At 36.7% G+C, this 17,938-nt stretch overlaps 1 protein-coding gene across 1 annotated transcript in view; it reads left to right on the top strand.

The window, feature by feature from the left end:
- Positions 1–2,836: 2,836 nt before the first annotated feature.
- LOC142352088 (branched-chain-amino-acid aminotransferase, mitochondrial-like) overlaps positions 2,837–17,938 on the top strand; it is a 45,460-nt gene continuing 30,358 nt past the window's right edge. The window contains exons 1-7 of the mRNA XM_075404459.1: positions 2,837–2,914; positions 4,007–4,261; positions 7,583–7,696; positions 10,860–10,979; positions 13,774–13,934; positions 17,676–17,763; positions 17,828–17,882. Of these exons, the coding sequence (XP_075260574.1) occupies positions 2,879–2,914; positions 4,007–4,261; positions 7,583–7,696; positions 10,860–10,979; positions 13,774–13,934; positions 17,676–17,763; positions 17,828–17,882 (829 nt within the window). The 5' untranslated portion in view covers positions 2,837–2,878. The remainder of the gene's footprint in view (positions 2,915–4,006; positions 4,262–7,582; positions 7,697–10,859; positions 10,980–13,773; positions 13,935–17,675; positions 17,764–17,827; positions 17,883–17,938) is intronic.

Raw genomic sequence — 17,938 nt, 5'->3', positions numbered from 1 at the left:
CTCTGCCTCTAACTCTATCTCTAACTATAGTTCTAACTCTAACTCTAACTTTAACATCAAAGTCTTAACTAGAAGTTGTATAAATGTAATTCTGTAAAACCACTAACTGATTTTGATGAGAATAAGTATACGTGTAGAAATTGTACTTCAGCTAAAGTTAATTGTCTATATTGTCCTTCTGTTGCGAGATGTGATGGGATAAGGGCTCATGTAAAGAAACAACATCCAGATGTAGAATTAATGGGAGGATTTAGTAGAAACTTAACTGAGAGATCAGTGGGTCCCAGATCAACAAAGTTGCCACTACTTGGATCAGTGGAACTGGTTCCTAGATCTGTTATTAGCCAAACTGGGAAAGTTGTTCGTGTAAATATTATAGTTTTGTGTCATTTCTTATTAATAGTGGAATAAATATAGAAAAAGTAAAAAGGAATATAAATTTATTGAACAGTATAGATAATTTAAAATAAAAAATATAGAAAAGTATAAAAAATAAAAAAATTATTAAGAAAATTTAGATAATTTTTAAAGTTATTTAAAAAAAAGGAAATCACTCTTTAAGCGCAATAAATAGTGATTTTGTACTGGGGCATCACTCCGATAGGAGCGATTACGCTCTTAAAGAGTGATTCGCTCTTAAAAGAGGGATTTCACTCTGATTTTGAAATTTTATAAATTTTTTGTTTTTTGGAAAAAATTAATTTTTTAAAATGAAAAAAAAAAACGTAAAATTAGCTTCCTTTCATATTTAGCAACCACTAATAGTACATGAAGTCAGACTATAACTCCAATGGGAATTAGTTAGACTATAACTCAAATATGTTGCAAATTATGCACAAAAAATTAACTGAAAGAAATTTGTGAGAAATGCTTAAAATAGCTTTAGTTTTTCTTCACGAATCTGGTGATTATTCAAAGGGGGATATTCGGGTTTACCATTCCAGCATTTATGTCAATGACCATAACACTGGAGTGGTAGAAATTATATTGGAAGATTTATTTGGAAGAGAAGATAACATTCATTACTAAATGTTGTTGCAATCTGAAATTTAAATCTCATTATCTCGAAAAGTATCCGTCCAATTTAGTTCCTTCCTCTTTCATGTCTTATAATATAGGCATGCGGTAGTCACTGCCAAGTTTGCTCAATTTTGAAACAATAGTTTTGGAGTTATTTACATTTGAAAAATTCCCCCATGTATTAAGATTGGCTTTAGAATCAAAAAGGTAGCCCCACTCCACCTCCTTGGCGTACAGACCTCATTCTCATACAGAGTGTGTATCCAACTAATAGTTATCCATTCACAAAGTTTGAATTTGATACCTTTTTTAGTTCTCGAGATATTGCTAAAAATCCGTATATTTTATGTCCAAGTTTTGCTATTTTGTTCGTATGCCTTAATTATGCTTGTTTAATAAATTTTATTGTTCAAAAGAGCTATATTTTGTGTAGCCAGGCGAAAGCCATGGTGAATGGCCAAATAGTGCCGTGGAGAATAAAGTTCCCCACATGGGGAATTATTCTAGAGCATTCTACTGGTTATACAAGCTACTGGTTGTTTACGTGCTACTGGTTGTTACAAGCTACTTGTTGTTACAAGCTACTGGCTGTTACAAGCATAGTTTACTCAATACTAAGTGCGACAGAAAATGATAGATTTTGAGTGAATATGTATCGGCGAATTTGCAAACGAGCTGATTATTATTTTCTAGAATTAAGCCATTTCATAATTTAATGTTAGACTTAGAGTGAATATGTAGTAGTTGATAAAACAAGGAAACCAACAAGCAGTAAAATTTGGCCCTATTCGACATGCGCGATTAGCGTTAGGAGAAAGTGTCAAATTTTACTGGTGGTTGGTTCCCTTGTTTTATCCACTACTTTCGTTCCAGGTCACGCTCGATTTTGGTTAAACTTATGATTACTCACTGTATTATTGATAACGTCTTTCCACAGGGTGATGTCCTTATTTGATTTGTTCTCGTCGATAGAAATTGAAGCTGTTTAAGCCTGTCTACCGCTTAAGGGTTTAAGTTTAGTTCACGGATAGCCATCACCAAAGTGTTCTTACTTGGTATGAGAGTTGATTTACGATGTTGCTCAAGCAGCTTGCGCCAATGAAATACATACCAGATAACGACCATTATAAACTGCGAATTACGGACACCAAGAGATTCGTATCTAATATAACGCTGAAACTATCTGACTTAACTTAAAAAAAGAACAAAACGATTCGCCTTTCGGTTATTGGAACTTAATGAAACCTTATTGGATTGATGCTGTTTGTACAAATTGTTCGTCTTTCTTATTTAAATTTTATGGCATCCAAATAAATCGGATCGATTATGTTTCGCCCCCCACCCAAGTATTTTTTACGCCCCAATTACAAATTATATGTTATATAGCACGTTACTATGTAGAAAAATAGCACGTGCGCCTGGCAGCGTAAAAATATAAGCACAGTAAGCGGGGGGGGGGGGGGGGGGTTCAAAACAATAGATCCAATAATTCTTATGTAGTCGACCCCTTACGACCCCCTGTACTCTGATGGAAAATTTGCGGCGCTAATTCAAGAATTTTGGGCTTAGACTCTGTGACCTTTCTACAAGCAAGGAGGCGCCCTTCCTGCTTATAACTGTAGAAACTATCTGTTAGAGTGACAACAATAAGTTTGCTCAGCAGATTCTCATTATAAGATTTGTTGATTTTCTCGACCGAAAGAATCGCACCCATTCTGTTATCCATTAATCAGTCAAACTGTTTGTCTCCACTCAATCTTTGCTCATATTTTTCTTCTATTTTATTAAATTTTGGTTCATTTGAGTGTGAAATTAGATTTTATTTCAGGTTTTATATGTCTTTGCCTCACCAAGTGCAATGAAAAGAGTTGTCTCGTCCTTGAGAAGTCTTTGGGTGAGCTACTCTCAAACTTGTAACCAATCTATCTTGCTTTTTGCTATTTTTTTTACCTTGTTGATTTTAGCAAGAGGATTGCTTGTTAATAAATATATGTATATGTAATATATTCAATCAGCTGTGCAACATAGACGGTCAAATTTCCATGAATATGGCAATAACCCGGAAAATGGGCATCTTTGAGTAATACTTCAAAACAATTTTACTATTATATGTAAATCCATTAATTATGGAAACCTTGGTGTAAAAGTCTATTTGTTGATGATTTGAAAGTGCCGTTTGAGTTGTTATTTATCTGGTTATACAAACCATTATCATTCGAGATGCGGTTTTATTTTGTTCACTATGGTAACTGAAAACAAATTTTATATAAACAGATTAAGTTAATTAAATTACCGCCGAGTACTAAACTGCTCTGCACTAAACATAGCTCTGTGCTAAACATAGCTAAGGGAAACAAAAAATGTTAGATACCCCAACTTTTTGATACCATCACTTTTTGTGCAGACACTTTTTGACTTTCACGTGATGATTCACCTGTGATTTTTGTCCGAAATGAAATTATGTAAAATGTAGTTTTGGGGGAGTAAACAAAAAAGAAATAGGGTCCTTTTACACGTGGTTAACCTTGTTCAATACATTCTAATTGTTGAACACATTCTAAGCCGGGTCGAAGAATTTTCTGAAATTCATGTAAGGAATTCGCTAAATTTTGTATTTCAGCTCATTATTATGCTAGGTTTATGCGCTAAAAATTATCGGAAATTTAGCGCATTTCAGCGCAGTTCTTACAAAAATAACGAAAAATAACTGGTTTATGTTGGTATCGTAAGAACACCCTTTTTTGTAACAATCTTCAAGGTGATATGATTCATTGTGTGCTTTCAAATGCGAATGTCGGAAAATTTTTTATACACGAGAGCCTCTGTTTTATATACGGACAGCCTGTTTTAGATCATTATATAATAATAATAATAATAAAAATAGTAATGATACTAATATAATAGTATAGTATTGTATAAATATATGCATTTAATTATACCTGATGATTGGTCATTCGATATTGTTGGAAACATCTTTTTTTTGTAGGTGGGTGTTGATGGTGCCGTACTGCAACCCCGGACTATGTCCTCCCTTTGTGCAACAAAAATCAGATTCGATCTGAATTTGAACCCTAAGGCAAAGCCAGACTCACACGAAGATCTACCTTTTGGTTCGGTGTTTACGGACCACATGCTAAACATTGAATGGGACGCAGAAACAGGGTTCAAAGAGCCAGTAATTGGCCCATTCCAGAACCTATCACTTCATCCAGCTGTCAGTTCTCTGCATTACTCATTACAGGTGAATATGAAAATGCCTAGAGAATGTATTATAGTGATGAGTTAGGTAAGGAAGTTATTTGCACTAGACATCTATTACGTATAGACAATAGACACAATCGGTAGTATTGTTTTGTTCTCTGCAGGACACAGAGCATTACGCCTTATTGTTGTTCAATGAAGAGAACAGGAGGTAACTTAACCTCTCTGCCAGTATGATGATCGCCATCAAAACTTCTTAGAAACAGGTCTCCACAATGTTCATTAATAAATATGCGTCACATATCTATGTTTGCATATTTCATACCTATTGTTGCGTTTACTTTCAGTTGCGGCACTATTCGCCTGAATTTCAGGTTTCTAAAATTATACGCCAGTGAAACTTCGCGTCATCGTGAAGCACCTGGGGTAATATAATTTTTGCCCACCGTAATTTTCAACTCTACTTTTATTTAATCTACTTTGATATACCAAACCCAATGCACAAATCTAATGCAATAACAGATATCAATCTAATAGGTGAATACGCTTATTTGTTTTTTTTTGTTTTACCTTATTATTAATGGCTATTATAGCCATGGCTAGGGGTAGCTATTATTGGCCCTCTTGGTTTTTGGTGACACGAAGAGGAGTTATCTTAGATTTTATTAATTGCTGTTGAACGAAGTTCATAGCAATTATTGTAAACGTGTTGGTCTTTTTGTTTATGCAAATTTTTCGCTTGACCAGTTTGCGCTTTTCTTCTAGAACATTCTTTGACTTCTCAAGTGACTTTTTCACGCTTTCGTTCTTCATTTTGGAGTGATCTCTATTGCGCTCACTCCGAAGTAAAGCTTGTTGCTAATATAAAGTCGGATACATCACAACAAAAACAAGAGACTGATAGCCGAGTGGTTAGTGCATCTGTTTATGGATCGGGAGGTCAGTGGTTCGAAACCCCGGCGGGTCAAGCCCGCTTGTCGTTCGAGAGAAATTCTTCCGACATTAGTCGGTTTATGTTTAATTGGTTAAGTGTCACTGAAAAAGGGAATAAAAGTCATTGCCAAATGTGAAAACAAGTTTTTAGGGTAATCTGTGAACCATGTGCAGAATTCAGTGAATGACTTTTCGACTTTGAAAAGTGTTTTTCGTCCATTTGATCTATTTTCTTATTTGGTTTTTTGAGCAATTAATTTTTGATCGATGCTACAATAATGTAACCCTGTGAAATTAATACAACGTTTCTCTTGAGAGCCTAATATTGTGTTTCGAGTAAAAAATGATGTCATGTCTCATTTTTTAATTAATTTTTTGTTTTTTAAATTTCGTAAATTTGATTTTTAGGCGGATTTCTTTGAAATCAAAAGGCAATGCATACGCTTGTTTAATTGCTCTTGAACGAAGTTCATAGCAATTTTTGTAAACGTGTCGATCTTTTTTATGCAAATTTTTTGCTTGACTGTTTTTTACGCTTTTCTTCCAGAACATTCTTTGACTTCTCCAGTGACTTTTTCACGCTTTCGGTCTTCATTGATTGATCTCTATTGTTCTCACTCTGGAGTAAAAGTTTGTTGCTGAAATAAAAATGATTGCAGCATAGCAAAAAGAAGGGCCGGATAACCGAGTGGGCAGTGCTTCAGGTGAGGGATTGGGAGGTCCATGGTTCGAATTCCGGCGCGGGCAACTTTTTGCACCCATAAAGAAAAGTGATCTGGGCTACCGCCCCCGAATGAAATACCTCGCCTGTCGTTCAAGAGCAATTCTTCCGATATTAGTCGGTTTATGTTTTTTTAAATTATTTGAAAAGGCTGTTTATCAGCGACTGACACTTTCTCATATTGAGTATTTTTATTGAGTATTTATTAGAGGGCTTGATAAGACACCAAATATTGAGTGAGTTCCGGATTTATACTTGAACAGCTCTGTTCTGAGCCTAAAATGATCTTTTATCTTATTAGGCAATGTCAGTTATCTAGATTGGACTTGATCTGTCATCTTTTGTCAGGGTTTGTTTTTATCGATCATGATGTTTCGCTCCCACCCCCTCTCTTATTTGTTTAACTGTCCTTACAGATTATTTGAGTGATCGCACTCAGAAAGTTGTCGTTGTTGGAATCTTGTCGCGTGGGAAAAATTTCGACGGGAGCTCTGCAGGGATTAGTTTTAAGATCATCTCTTGCCTTTAGATGATAAACTTATAGACCTAGACTTGAATTACCTGGACTTGTTTGCTGATCATACCTTTCTTCATTTTGCAAAGTAAATACAATTTTTATTAGGCAATATTGAACTGATATTTGCTGGAGCAAAATTGAAACTGAACACAGAAAAGACAGTTCATGATTGTCAGCAAACGAAGTGAAAGTGCAACTTGTAGCATAGATCTACTTCAAAATGAAGTTTGCTGATAATTTTGAATTACTTGGTTTTTTCATTTTGATCATAGTTTGTGCGGCAGAATCAATTCGGCCTGTGCAAGCTCTTAAAATGCTTCGTAACGCGTTCGGGAGACGAGTACTGTAGTTCCCTGTGTTCTGGCGTTCAAACTAGTTTGTTTGAGAAGCTGTGATGTATTATTTTTGTTGCACGGTTAATATACTACTTGTCACCAATGACACCGAACACCAACTCTGAGAAAACTTTACTGGCTTCTTGTTGGATTTTTTTTTTCAAAATTTCAACGTTGATCTTTCACCGTCTTCTGAGAATTCGGCGTTGTAAGCTCGAACTTCTTAAGCGCAACTGAATGGTTACGCGAACACAATATCGTTACGCGAACATTCATTGCAGTGCCCAATGAATGCAATAAAATGCTCGTTGTGTTGAATTTAATCAGGTCTGAAATTCAATTCAGGCGAAATCTCAAAACATTTTCTTTTTGATTCTTATGCACTGCTGAGTTTATGATTAGGTTATAATTTTATAATCATAATAATGGAGAAAGAAATGAAAAGAAAAAACCAAATTACCTGAGCAAGAATATTTTTTGTTGGAGTATTTTTTGACACCGTCACCAAATAAATATAGTTTCGGTGCTTAGAGTTGAGTATTATTATTGTTAGGCTGAAGCAAGAAACAGACTTTGCCTATTTTTTTCCACTCTACAGGTTGTGCTATTCCCATTGACTTGAAATTTTAATGCTTGGCACTTAATTCTGAAAATTTGATTAAAACCTTGTATAATTTTTTTAGCCCATTTTTCCTAGCAGACTGAGTATCAGGTAGTTTTTTGCGGAATCATTTTTTGTGTTCTGTAGATTTAGCATTCGGTGGCGTCTTTCACGCCACGGCAAGTTAATTCCACCCATGATGTGGAACCCTGTGCCTGAAATGATGTAATAGGTGGAAATACACTTGGTTTCAGCTGTTCGAGGGCATGAAAGCATATCGATCTGTGCGCACTGGAAAAGTCAATCTGTTCAGACCTCAAAAGAACATTGCCAGATTGAATTCTTCTGCTGAGAGAATTGCGCTCCCGGTGAGTAATGTCATTTTCATCATACACCCCCTGGTTAATAGCCGCACAGCAATAGCGGGGGCTATTATTGGCCTTCTCTTGGTTTTTACAATTCAAAGAATTTGAATTGTATTGGGGCGCTGTCTTTTTTTTTAAGATCTGTTCACACATTTTCATGATTTTTGAAGTCAAATTGGAGTAGTGATTTTGGTCACGCCGAAACAGGAAGTGGAGCGAAAAAGCGAGTGGTTTTGCGGCGTGAAATTTTTTCGCTCTAATTTTAAAGTAGAGTGAGAAAACGGTGTTTGAACAAAAATTGGCCTTCTCGCTAATGGTTTTTGTTCACATGCGGCAATTCGCTTTCATTTTTACTGTTTTTTCGATTTTTGGATTGGATTTTTTCTTAATGGTTTTCCCAGTCCATTCATAGTCCGTTCTAGGTCTGGTTTTCTGTTAGCCAGTGAAAATTCTTCGAATTGTACGTCAGGACTTGTCCTGCTACGTTTTTTTATTTCGCGATTTTTGTTACGACCATATGACGTCACAACCACTTCAAATCTGCTTTTTGTTCATTCGTTCATGCAATTTCAACTGAAGTGCGTGTGTGACGTCATTTTTCGCTCTTAGTGGAGCGAGTTTTTTTGTTCATTCGCTTGATTAAGTTTTTGGTCACATCTGACTTACCACACTCTCAAAATTGACTTCCTTACTTTGAAATTGACTTTTATTTACTTTAATTCAAAGAGATAAGGTCAAATGGGTATGTGTCACTCTTAATAAAGGTTATTTGAGAGCAGGTAATAGAGGCAGCGAAAACTTATACAGATTTTTAATCAAAATATAACATATCAGCCTTTAATGAGAAGACGAATTTTTTGGTCTGTCTTTTTTACTGTTTGTTGATACTGGAGATCTACGAAGCTATTGCGGCTATTTTCTGGCAATCTGCCAGCTATGTTTGGGTATCTACTGACTATAAATTTTCTGTTGCGCTTCACCGTTTGACTGCTTTCAAGTTTAGAGCAGTTATAGTAGCCCTACTGGTCTTTTCAATGCGATCTTTCGTACTAGCCACTTTTCGTTTAATCGTTTTTTCGTCTATTTTTCAAACGCTATTTTCGACTTTTTATCCTCAAAAACTGAATGAACAGATAAAGCTAAAGCTAGCCTCCCTAAACCGTAGTTAGCTGTTGATGGAGCCAACCGCTCCGCAGTCATTTGGGAGCAATTCGCCCGACGTCAGTTATGTTGTTTAATGTTTGATAGCCGCCTTCCTCTTTCATGACAACCCTCATAATTTCAAGTATTAGAGCGTTCCTTGTTTCAATCCGAACAATTTGGATTGTAATGGTGCGCTGTCTTTTTTAAAGATCTGTTCCCTTGTTTTGACTTCTGGATGTCAGTGAGAAGTCAAATTGAAGTACTGATTTTAATTACGCTGAAAGAATAAAGGGCGAAAAAGGGAGGTAGTCTGTTACACTTAAATTGGAGCGAGAAATTGGCGTTTGAACAAATTTTCGGTTTTCGAGGTTTTTCTAAGTGCTCTTAAAATGTTACACATGTGTTCTTAATGTAGCTATTTGCAGTTCTCCTAATTCATCAATGTACTGCTAATGCTTTCGATGATTTTGACGCTCTATGTTGCCATTAAATGGTGAAATTTTACCTTTTGCCCACATTTGTTATTTCTGTGGTGTTGTCACTTGTTCTCAATAATGGTGCCATCGGCTGCTAACTAGGCAAGTTTAAGGAGAATTATTTGTTGCAATTCATAGCTAATGATTTCTGACTTGACAATAATTGTTTTAAAAAAATATAAGTGAGCGAGTTTTCGAGTTTTGCTCATTCTTGTTGTTTTTTGCGTACGGTCATTAACGACCGATTTTTTTTTTGTTTGCTTATGACATTAAATGAATCTAATTAATAATTTGCGTTCATGATTAAGATTTTTTATGGCTTCCACAATATTCGTTTTGAAAATAATCTCTTTGCGAATTTTTGAGTTTTGCAAGTATTCGCAATAATTTTTGTTCTCTTAGCCATGTCGTTAATGAGAAGTGAACTTTGTTACTAATAGGGCTTTAATTATTCGAGTCATTTCTTTAATTTTTTAAATGATTTCCTTAACTTAGAGACAAATTGTTTTTTTTTTTTAAAAAAAAAATGGTTTTTTGGTTTTGCCCCTTTTGTTTGTTGTCTTATAATTTAGACCTATTAATGTCATATGCCATCGGTTGCTAATGAGGCATTGCTGAGACTAATTAATGATTTGAGATCATTGCAGTGGTTTTTATGACTTTGTTACAAAAAATTTTGGATTTTCGAGTCTTGCCCGTTTTAGTAGCTTTTGTTCTTGTCTAGTTTTGAAAATGGCAATTTTCATTGGCCTTGTAGTGCAATGTGATTGTCATCAATTTATCGAATTCAACATGTTGCCATGGGTTTTTTTTGCCTTAGATACCATTTCTTTTTGAAAGCTTTTTTGGTGAATTTTTGAATCTTGACTTAACGTGTTCTTTTTGTCTCTTTTCACCTAACGGAACTGCTGATGGATATTTTGGAACTTACTGAAAGTAAAAGATTTTAGTTTTGTGTTTTTTTCTCATTTTAGCGTCACTAATTGTCAAAATTGATCTGATTTTTGCCAAATTTCTGAATTTTACCCTTTTTATTTTTTGTCATAGATTTTGTGTCATAGATAGATACTTTTTCCGCTACGTATGTCTTTTTACGTCTCTAGGCATGAGTTGTTTCGCTTCACCGCGTTTTTTTGAAATTGCATGTAATCTTTCTGACTTCTCTTGGCTAGTTTCCCCTCTTCTCTTGTTCTGCTGAAAATGCTTTTAAACATCAGTTGCTCAGCAGAGCAATCAAAAATGAACGAAAAACGAAATCAAGATATAAAACGGGATAAAGCCCAGTTTTAGATATCCCGCGTTGGAAGTTTATTTTAATTAGTCTTTTTTTTACCAGGTCTAATGTTTATTGGTATAGATGCCAATCCCTTTAGCCTCTCATTAAGAAACCTCAGTATGTCTAACTACAAAATTCAATCAAAATAGCTCGCACTTTTAAATAAATTTTTGTTCGGTTCTTTCTATTCGAGGTGGTTATGGGAATCAATCACGGCTATTTTCAGGCAAGTTTGTTTTTTGTGGTGGCAACTGTTTTGATTTGGTTTTAGCCGGTGGATGTGAGCCATTTCCTGACGAGTTTAAGCCACCTTGTGAGTGTGGACGAGGATTGGGTTCCTCACTCTAGAAGAGCCTCCCTCTACATACGACCCACTTACATCTCTACGCAGGTACACAATCACAACTAGTCACACAGTAGCCGAGTAAAAGAAGCACGAAGCACCAACTTGACACTTAAAACAGCTGGTAAAAAGAGTAGCACTTGAATTCCACTCCAGTGGGGATTATAGTGTATTGCATATGAAAATAGTTCATATCAAAATATTCAGTTGATGTAGCATGAAAACGGACCAACTTCATTAGATCTAAGTGCAGGGGAATGAGAACTGAAAAAAATAGAAACTGAATTAATAAGTTTAAAAATGCAAACATACTTGGTTAAGCATTATCGTGATAAATTGCTCTCAAACGAAGTTTGTAGCAATTACATTAGTCCTGTCGGTCTTTTTTATGCAATTTTTCGCTTGACCGATTTTTCGTCTGACGCTTTTGTCTTTTTGTCCTCAAAAACGGGATAAGCAGGTAGCGCCCAGCGGGCATTAAGTGCCCTCAGAGCCTTTCAGCTCTGTGTCAGCCCAAACTGTTTTGGAGACTTATACGTATACTTATGGTGTGAAGGGCGGTTCTTAGAGGTTGAAGACACTCCCACTGTTGACCACCCCCCACCCTGTTGCCCCCATCAGCCCGAGGTGCTCCCCCCATCAGCCCCCGGTCCACCCCCCCCCCCACCATGTTTTGGAGACTTATACTTATGGTGTGAAATGCGGTTCTAAGAGGTTGAAAATCCCTCCTCTGTTGACCCCCCACTATTGCCCCCAGCCCCCCGCGCGCTTTTACCCTCCATCCCACTGTTGCCCTCGGTGCCAAAAATTTTTGTCGTTTAGATATTTTCAGCCTCAAGAACCAAGGAACCTCCTCTAGGGTTTGAAAATAGGTCACTATATAATTTTTAGATTAAATGGAATGTCTTGCAAGATTTTAATAACATCACAAATTTTAGCATATTTTTGACAATTTTTGCATTTTTTATTCAAATTTTGACATTTATAGTTCATTTATATTATTAAGGTTTTTTGAGCCTCAAGGGTCACAAAACCTCTGTTAAGGTTTGATAAGTGACTTAACAGGCACTTTTTACGAAATCATTGTTAATTGCAATTTGCAAATCTCAAAAGCAATTGGTAGCAAATATATGAATCCCTTTCTCTTTTAAGCAATTTTTCGCTGGGCCGAATTTTCGTCTGACTCTTTTGAATTTCGTGTTTAGAAACGGGATAGAGGTCGCGACCAGAGGTCACTAAACCGTGGCTAGCTGCTGAAGAAGCCAACCGCTCGCCGGTCGTTTGAGAGCAATTCGCCCGACGTTAGTCGGTTATGTTTCCAATTTAAATTCATAGTTCGTTAATTGTTTAACAGCGTCCCTTTTTCATGGAAAAATTTTACTTGCTCTCTTCGTATTTTCCGTCAACATTTTTTTCAGATTGCTCTCATTGGATGAGTCAAAAATTAACCAATAGACAATAAATGTCCTCTCTCATTAGGTGTCATATGATTCAAGCTAATATTTCAGCTAGCATTCTGCAAGACTATCCGCACAATTTGTAGAACTTTCAATTAGGTCTCCACTTTCTGGTCGATTCATTATGAATATTGTTTTGCTGGTTGCCACTTCTCATTAGGGGAAAAATTTTGGGGAAAATTAGGGGAAAGGTCAATTAAAAAAGCCCCTCCCCTAAAAGGTTGGTCGGTCAACTCCGGGTCACAAGTCAACTCTATGTATTTTATAAATCCTGACAGTAGTCAAAAATTGAAGCATCAGATGCAAAAGATGCAGAAACTAAAGCATCAGAATTATAATAAAGATAGATATGGTAAATAGCAATCAAAATATAGGGTTTAGTGATTTTGAATGAGGATTAGAAAAAATATAGAATCATTTAGGACAATAGCCTCACTTCCTCTAAAATTGTTCCTATTGACACTTCTACTGCAGGGCGGCGGCGCATGGAACGTGCGCCACGGAGGCAGAGTATGGAGCTACGCAAAAGCGAGAAGTAGCTCATAGTGAAATTAACTTGCTCATTGTTGAGTAGCTCATAATTAATAAGCTCATAGTGAAATTAACTTTATATATTCAAATTCAAGTACTGAAATTACCATCTTGAAACTGAAAAGGTTGCCATTTGCATCTCGTACCTTTGATGCAAAAGATTGATATTCTCAGGGTCGCAAACGAGAGTCGTGGCAAAAGGTTTTTCCCTATTTCGATGACAACCTGTCAGCTAGTCTTTTCAGGAAAATAGTGGTTTCTGGGAGCATCATGCCATAAACGTTAAGCACAAGGGGAGTGAAAAAGATATGCTTCTGGCATGCTTCAAAATATTTCTTTCGCGTTCCTCATCGCAGCTCTCTAATATGTTAACCGGGTTTCTGTTGCAGTAAGATTTTGCCTCAATGTCAATGGCACGTATACCAAACGAGGCAATGAAAAAATAACTAAGAAAAAATTCTTTTCTCTTTTGTGTAGAGAATTTTTGGCCAAATAAGTGGTTATACCTCCCCCTTTGTTTTATCCATCCGTGCGGATCAGTCCTTGAATCCATTTGAATATTGTTTGTCATTTTTTTGTGAACTATTCTAGAATTGAGCTTTAAGACGTTTGAATGGATGAACAATAAGTTATTGGACCAGCTCTGTATGTCTTTCAGGATAATCTCTGTTCAGGTACCTTTGCCGACGTTTCTACGATATTGACGCTTAAATTTTTTCATCTTTTCAACTTAACTCACGTTCTGACGCACATTCTTTCCGTTATGCAGTTTAATTAGAGTTCTACAATTTGTTGGTTCTATTCCAGTTCAGCTCTTTAAGTTTTGAGTGGCTACAGCAGTGTTGATGTTTCAGCCCACTCTTGGCGTTGGTGCTCCTCGGAAGGCTCTTCTCTATGTGATCCTGAGTCCCGTGGGTCCCTATTTCAAGAGCAGCTATACTTCAGTCCGACTATTGGCAGATCCCTCATATATCCGGGCATGGGCAGGTGGCACGGGCAACTACAAGTTGGGAGGGTCAGTTTAGCCGGCGCTTAAGTTGCTTTAAGTTAAACCCAAGTAATTTCTGATTATATTTCTGATTAATTTCTGATCCCATGTAGTTTTATTTGAGGCATTTGTCAGACATGAGACTTTGAGTTCCATAGCTGCGCTCGAACAAAGTTCTCTAAAAGCAGCAACTTGTTAATTGCTCTCGAACGAAATTTGAAGCATTTATTTTAAACCTGTGTCTTTTTATGCAAAATTTTTGCTTGACAGTTTTCGCGCTTTTGTTACAGAGCATTATTCGCTTTCAAGTGACTTTTTCACCCTTGGAGTTCTTAATTTTTGCGTGATCTTAATTGCTCTTATTCCGAAATAAAGTTTGTTGCTAAAATAAAACCGATTGTAGGCGATCAACAACAAAGGCGCGTAAAATGTCAAATTGACATTCTGAAGGTCAAGCGTTCGACCTGCTCCGGGGTCGTTTTTTTACACAATCTAAATTAATCTCATGGATTGTCAATTTTGTTAACTTGAATAATTTTGAAATCCCTTATTACCCTAAAAATGTAAAAAAAAAAATCATTTTTAGGTGTGGTGGTATTTTTTTAAGTGTGGTGGTATTATAGGATTAACTCTTCGAGAACTTTGCTGTAAAATTAAGATTTATTGCCAGGAGTATTTGAGTATTTTATAGCGTCCAGAGGATTTTGAAATAAAGTTTTTAAGTGTTTTAATTGGTATTTCCTTAATGTCCACAAAATCTGAGTTAAACTTTTTTGAATAATGGCAGCAAAAATTGTTTTTGCCTAATCGAGCTCTCACGTAATATCCCATCCTCTTATTGTGGATAACAATTCGTAGATAAAATTTACGATGTGGCTTGGTGAAAAGCGGCGCTCGCATAAAAAGTGTTTTTTAAAAACAAATTCGGAGCAACAATGACTCTCAAGCTTAGTTGTGTTGCACGAAAATATTTGTTGCGTTCCTGTTTTTAAACGACTCGAAGAGAAGTATTATTAATTGCTCTTGAACAAAGTTCATAGCAATTATTGTAAACGTGTGTGTCTTTTTATGCAAATTTTTTGCTTGACAGTTCTGCGGTTTTCTAGAACATTCTTGACTTCTCAAGTGACTTTTTCACGCTTTCGCTCTTCATTTTTGAGTGAACTCTATTGCTCTCACGCCGAAGTAAAACGTGTTGCTAATATAAATTCGGTTGCAGAATAGCAGAAGTAAGTGATTCGTAGCCCAGTGGTTAGTGCGTGTGGTTGTTGTTCGTGAGGTCAGTGGTTCGAATCCCGGCGGGTGAAAAGTTTTTTGCACCCATAAAGAAAAATTGATCTAGGCTACTGCCCCTGAATTAAATTGCCTCGCCTGTCGTTCAAGAGCAATTTTTCCGACATTTGTCGGTTTATGTTTTTACATGTTTTTTAGATCAAGCCATGTACCAGATTTGAACTTTTGACTTAACATTCGTTTTTTCATTGCTCTCAAACCAAGGACGCCTTTTAATTTTTCTCTTCAAAAAAGGGGTTGAAGCCCGGAGGTCGTTAAGTGGCTGAGAACTTCTCTTAGAGCCTTACGCCTTACTAGTCTTTCAGTATTGGATTCATGAAACTCTTGAGGAGACAAATTCATCGTGTGCTCAGCCCCCATCTCCGTTCCCTCCCCCCACTCAAACCACCCCCCACCCACCTCAATCCACCCTCCTTCACTTGGCGATTTTGAACCACTCGTCCAGTACACCCTCATTCCATTCATAAACACGCACGCTTGCCTCCCCCACCTAATGTTAGCATCCCTAGCATTAGGGGGTGTTTTAGTCGGTTATGTTTTGGAACGTTGACTGTTTCCGAACATTAGACTTAGCATAATTTCCATTGCTAATTGCTCTCAAACACGGTTTGTAGCAATTATATTCGTCCTGTGGTCTTTTAATGCAATTCTTTGCTTGACCGAATTTTTGTCTGACCTATTTAATTTTATGTCCTCAAAAACGGGATAAACAGGTAGAGCCCAGAGGGCATTGTTCTGTCGGAACTTATGTTCTGTTGGAACTTATGTTCCGTTGGAACTTATGTTCTGAGGTTCTTACAGTTTGAAGCGCGGGCTCCCCCATCCCAACGTTGCCCCCCATCAATCCCCAGTGCGCCAACTCCCCCCCCCCCTCCGCTGGGCTCAGCTCACGACCCTTTAATACTAAAGCTAGCCTCACTAAACCCTAGCTAGCAAATGCCGAAACGAACCGGTCGTTTCGAAGCAATTCGCCAGACGTAAATCGGTTATGTTATTAATATCCACCGTCAGCCTCTCTCAACGGTTATTATTTAGGCGCTCTTTTTTATTCGCTTTGCCTTCTGATCACGTTTTTCGTTTTAAACAAGTCACGATTTTCACGTTTGACTTCTGACTTACTTCACTCACTGTTTCAAGTAAATAGCTTTTAAATTCTTTCACGCATTCAATTACTTAATGTGGTGAATTCAAAGTTAAAAGATCAAAAGAGAAGGTATAAACCGATAAAGCCCGGTCAATAAGTCATTGAGAATTAGGTTATCAAAGTTCATTAGAGTGTTTGCTAGCTGACGTTGGTATTAAGCTTATTAGATTTCAGTTTAGAAGCTGAATTAAGTTTATTTTTTAGATTTCAACTGAAATCAAAACTACCAGCATCAAAACCCTCAGCGTCCATTAGCCGTGTTCTACCCACACTCCTGAGCTAAAAGCCGCGATCTACCCACACTCCTAACATTTTAAAAGAATTGCCTTTAGTTTTATTAGATAATTAATATTTTGGTTGCTTCATTCTGAATATTTCTGATTTCTGTATTGTTGGATGAGAGATTATTTATTAATAGCCGCACAGCGATAGCTGGGGCTATTATTGGCCTTCTCTTGGTTTTTTTACAATTCAAAGAATTTGAATTGTATTGGGGCGCTGTTTTTTTTAAGATCTGTTCACACATTTTCATGATTTTTGAAGTCAAATTGGAGTAGTGATTTTGGTCACGCCGAAACAGGAAGTGGAGCGAAAAAGCGAGTGGTTTTGCGGCGTGAAATTTTTTCGCTGTAAATTTAAAGTAGAGTGAGAAAACGGTGTTTGAACAAAAATTCGCTTTCTCGCTAGTGCTTTTTTGTTCACATGCGGCAATTTCAATTTGATTTTTACAGTTTTTTCAATTTTTTGGATCGGATTTTTTTCTAACTGGTTTCCCCAATCCTTTCGCAGTCCGTTCTTGGTCTAGTTTTCTTTTTAGTCAATGAAAATTCTTTGAATTGTACGTCAGGACTTGTCCTGCTATGATTTTTTATTTCGTCGTCATGATTTTTGTTACAACCATATGACGTCACAGCCACTTTTTGTTCATTCGTTCATGCAATTTCAATTGAATTGCATGTGTGACGTCATTTTTCGCTCTTAGTGGAGCGAGTTTTTTTGTCCATGCGCGTGATTAAATTTTTGGTCACACTTGACTTACGTCACTCTCAAAAATGACTTCCTCACTTTGAAATTGACTTTTATTTGCTTTAATTTAAAGAGATAAGGTCAAATGGGTGTGTGTCACTCCAAATGAAGGTTATTTGAGATCAGCTAATAGAGGCAGCAATAACTTATACAGATTTTAAATCAAAATATAACAGATCAGCTTTCAATGAAAAGACAAATTTTTTTGGTCTGTCTTTTTTACTGTTTTTTTACGGCTATGCTAATAAAATTTAACCAATGTTGAGCTGAGTGTTTATGATGGAATGTGGATATTGTGTTCGCAGGAACTATGGGCAAACAATCGGAGTCCAGAAGCTAGCTGAGGCCCGAGACTGTCAACAAGTTCTTTGGTTATATGGGCCTAACCACTCGGTAACTCTAATGTTAGTTCATGAGGGGAATGATTCAGTAAAGGAACATCTGGTACTGCTTTCAGATTACGGAGGTCGGAGCAATGAATATCTTCGTTCGCTGGACCAACAGCCAGGGAGGTCAGTGTTTTTTGTTTGTGCGTGCGCGCGCGTACATTCGTGCGTATGTTGATAGT

Source organism: Convolutriloba macropyga, chromosome 1 (genome assembly GCF_964194025.1).
Source record: "Convolutriloba macropyga chromosome 1, txConMacr16.3, whole genome shotgun sequence".
Taxonomy (NCBI): Eukaryota; Metazoa; Xenacoelomorpha; order Acoela; family Convolutidae; genus Convolutriloba; species Convolutriloba macropyga.
The sequence above is the reverse complement of the archived record's forward strand: the minus strand, read 5'-3'. Positions and strand labels throughout refer to the sequence as shown.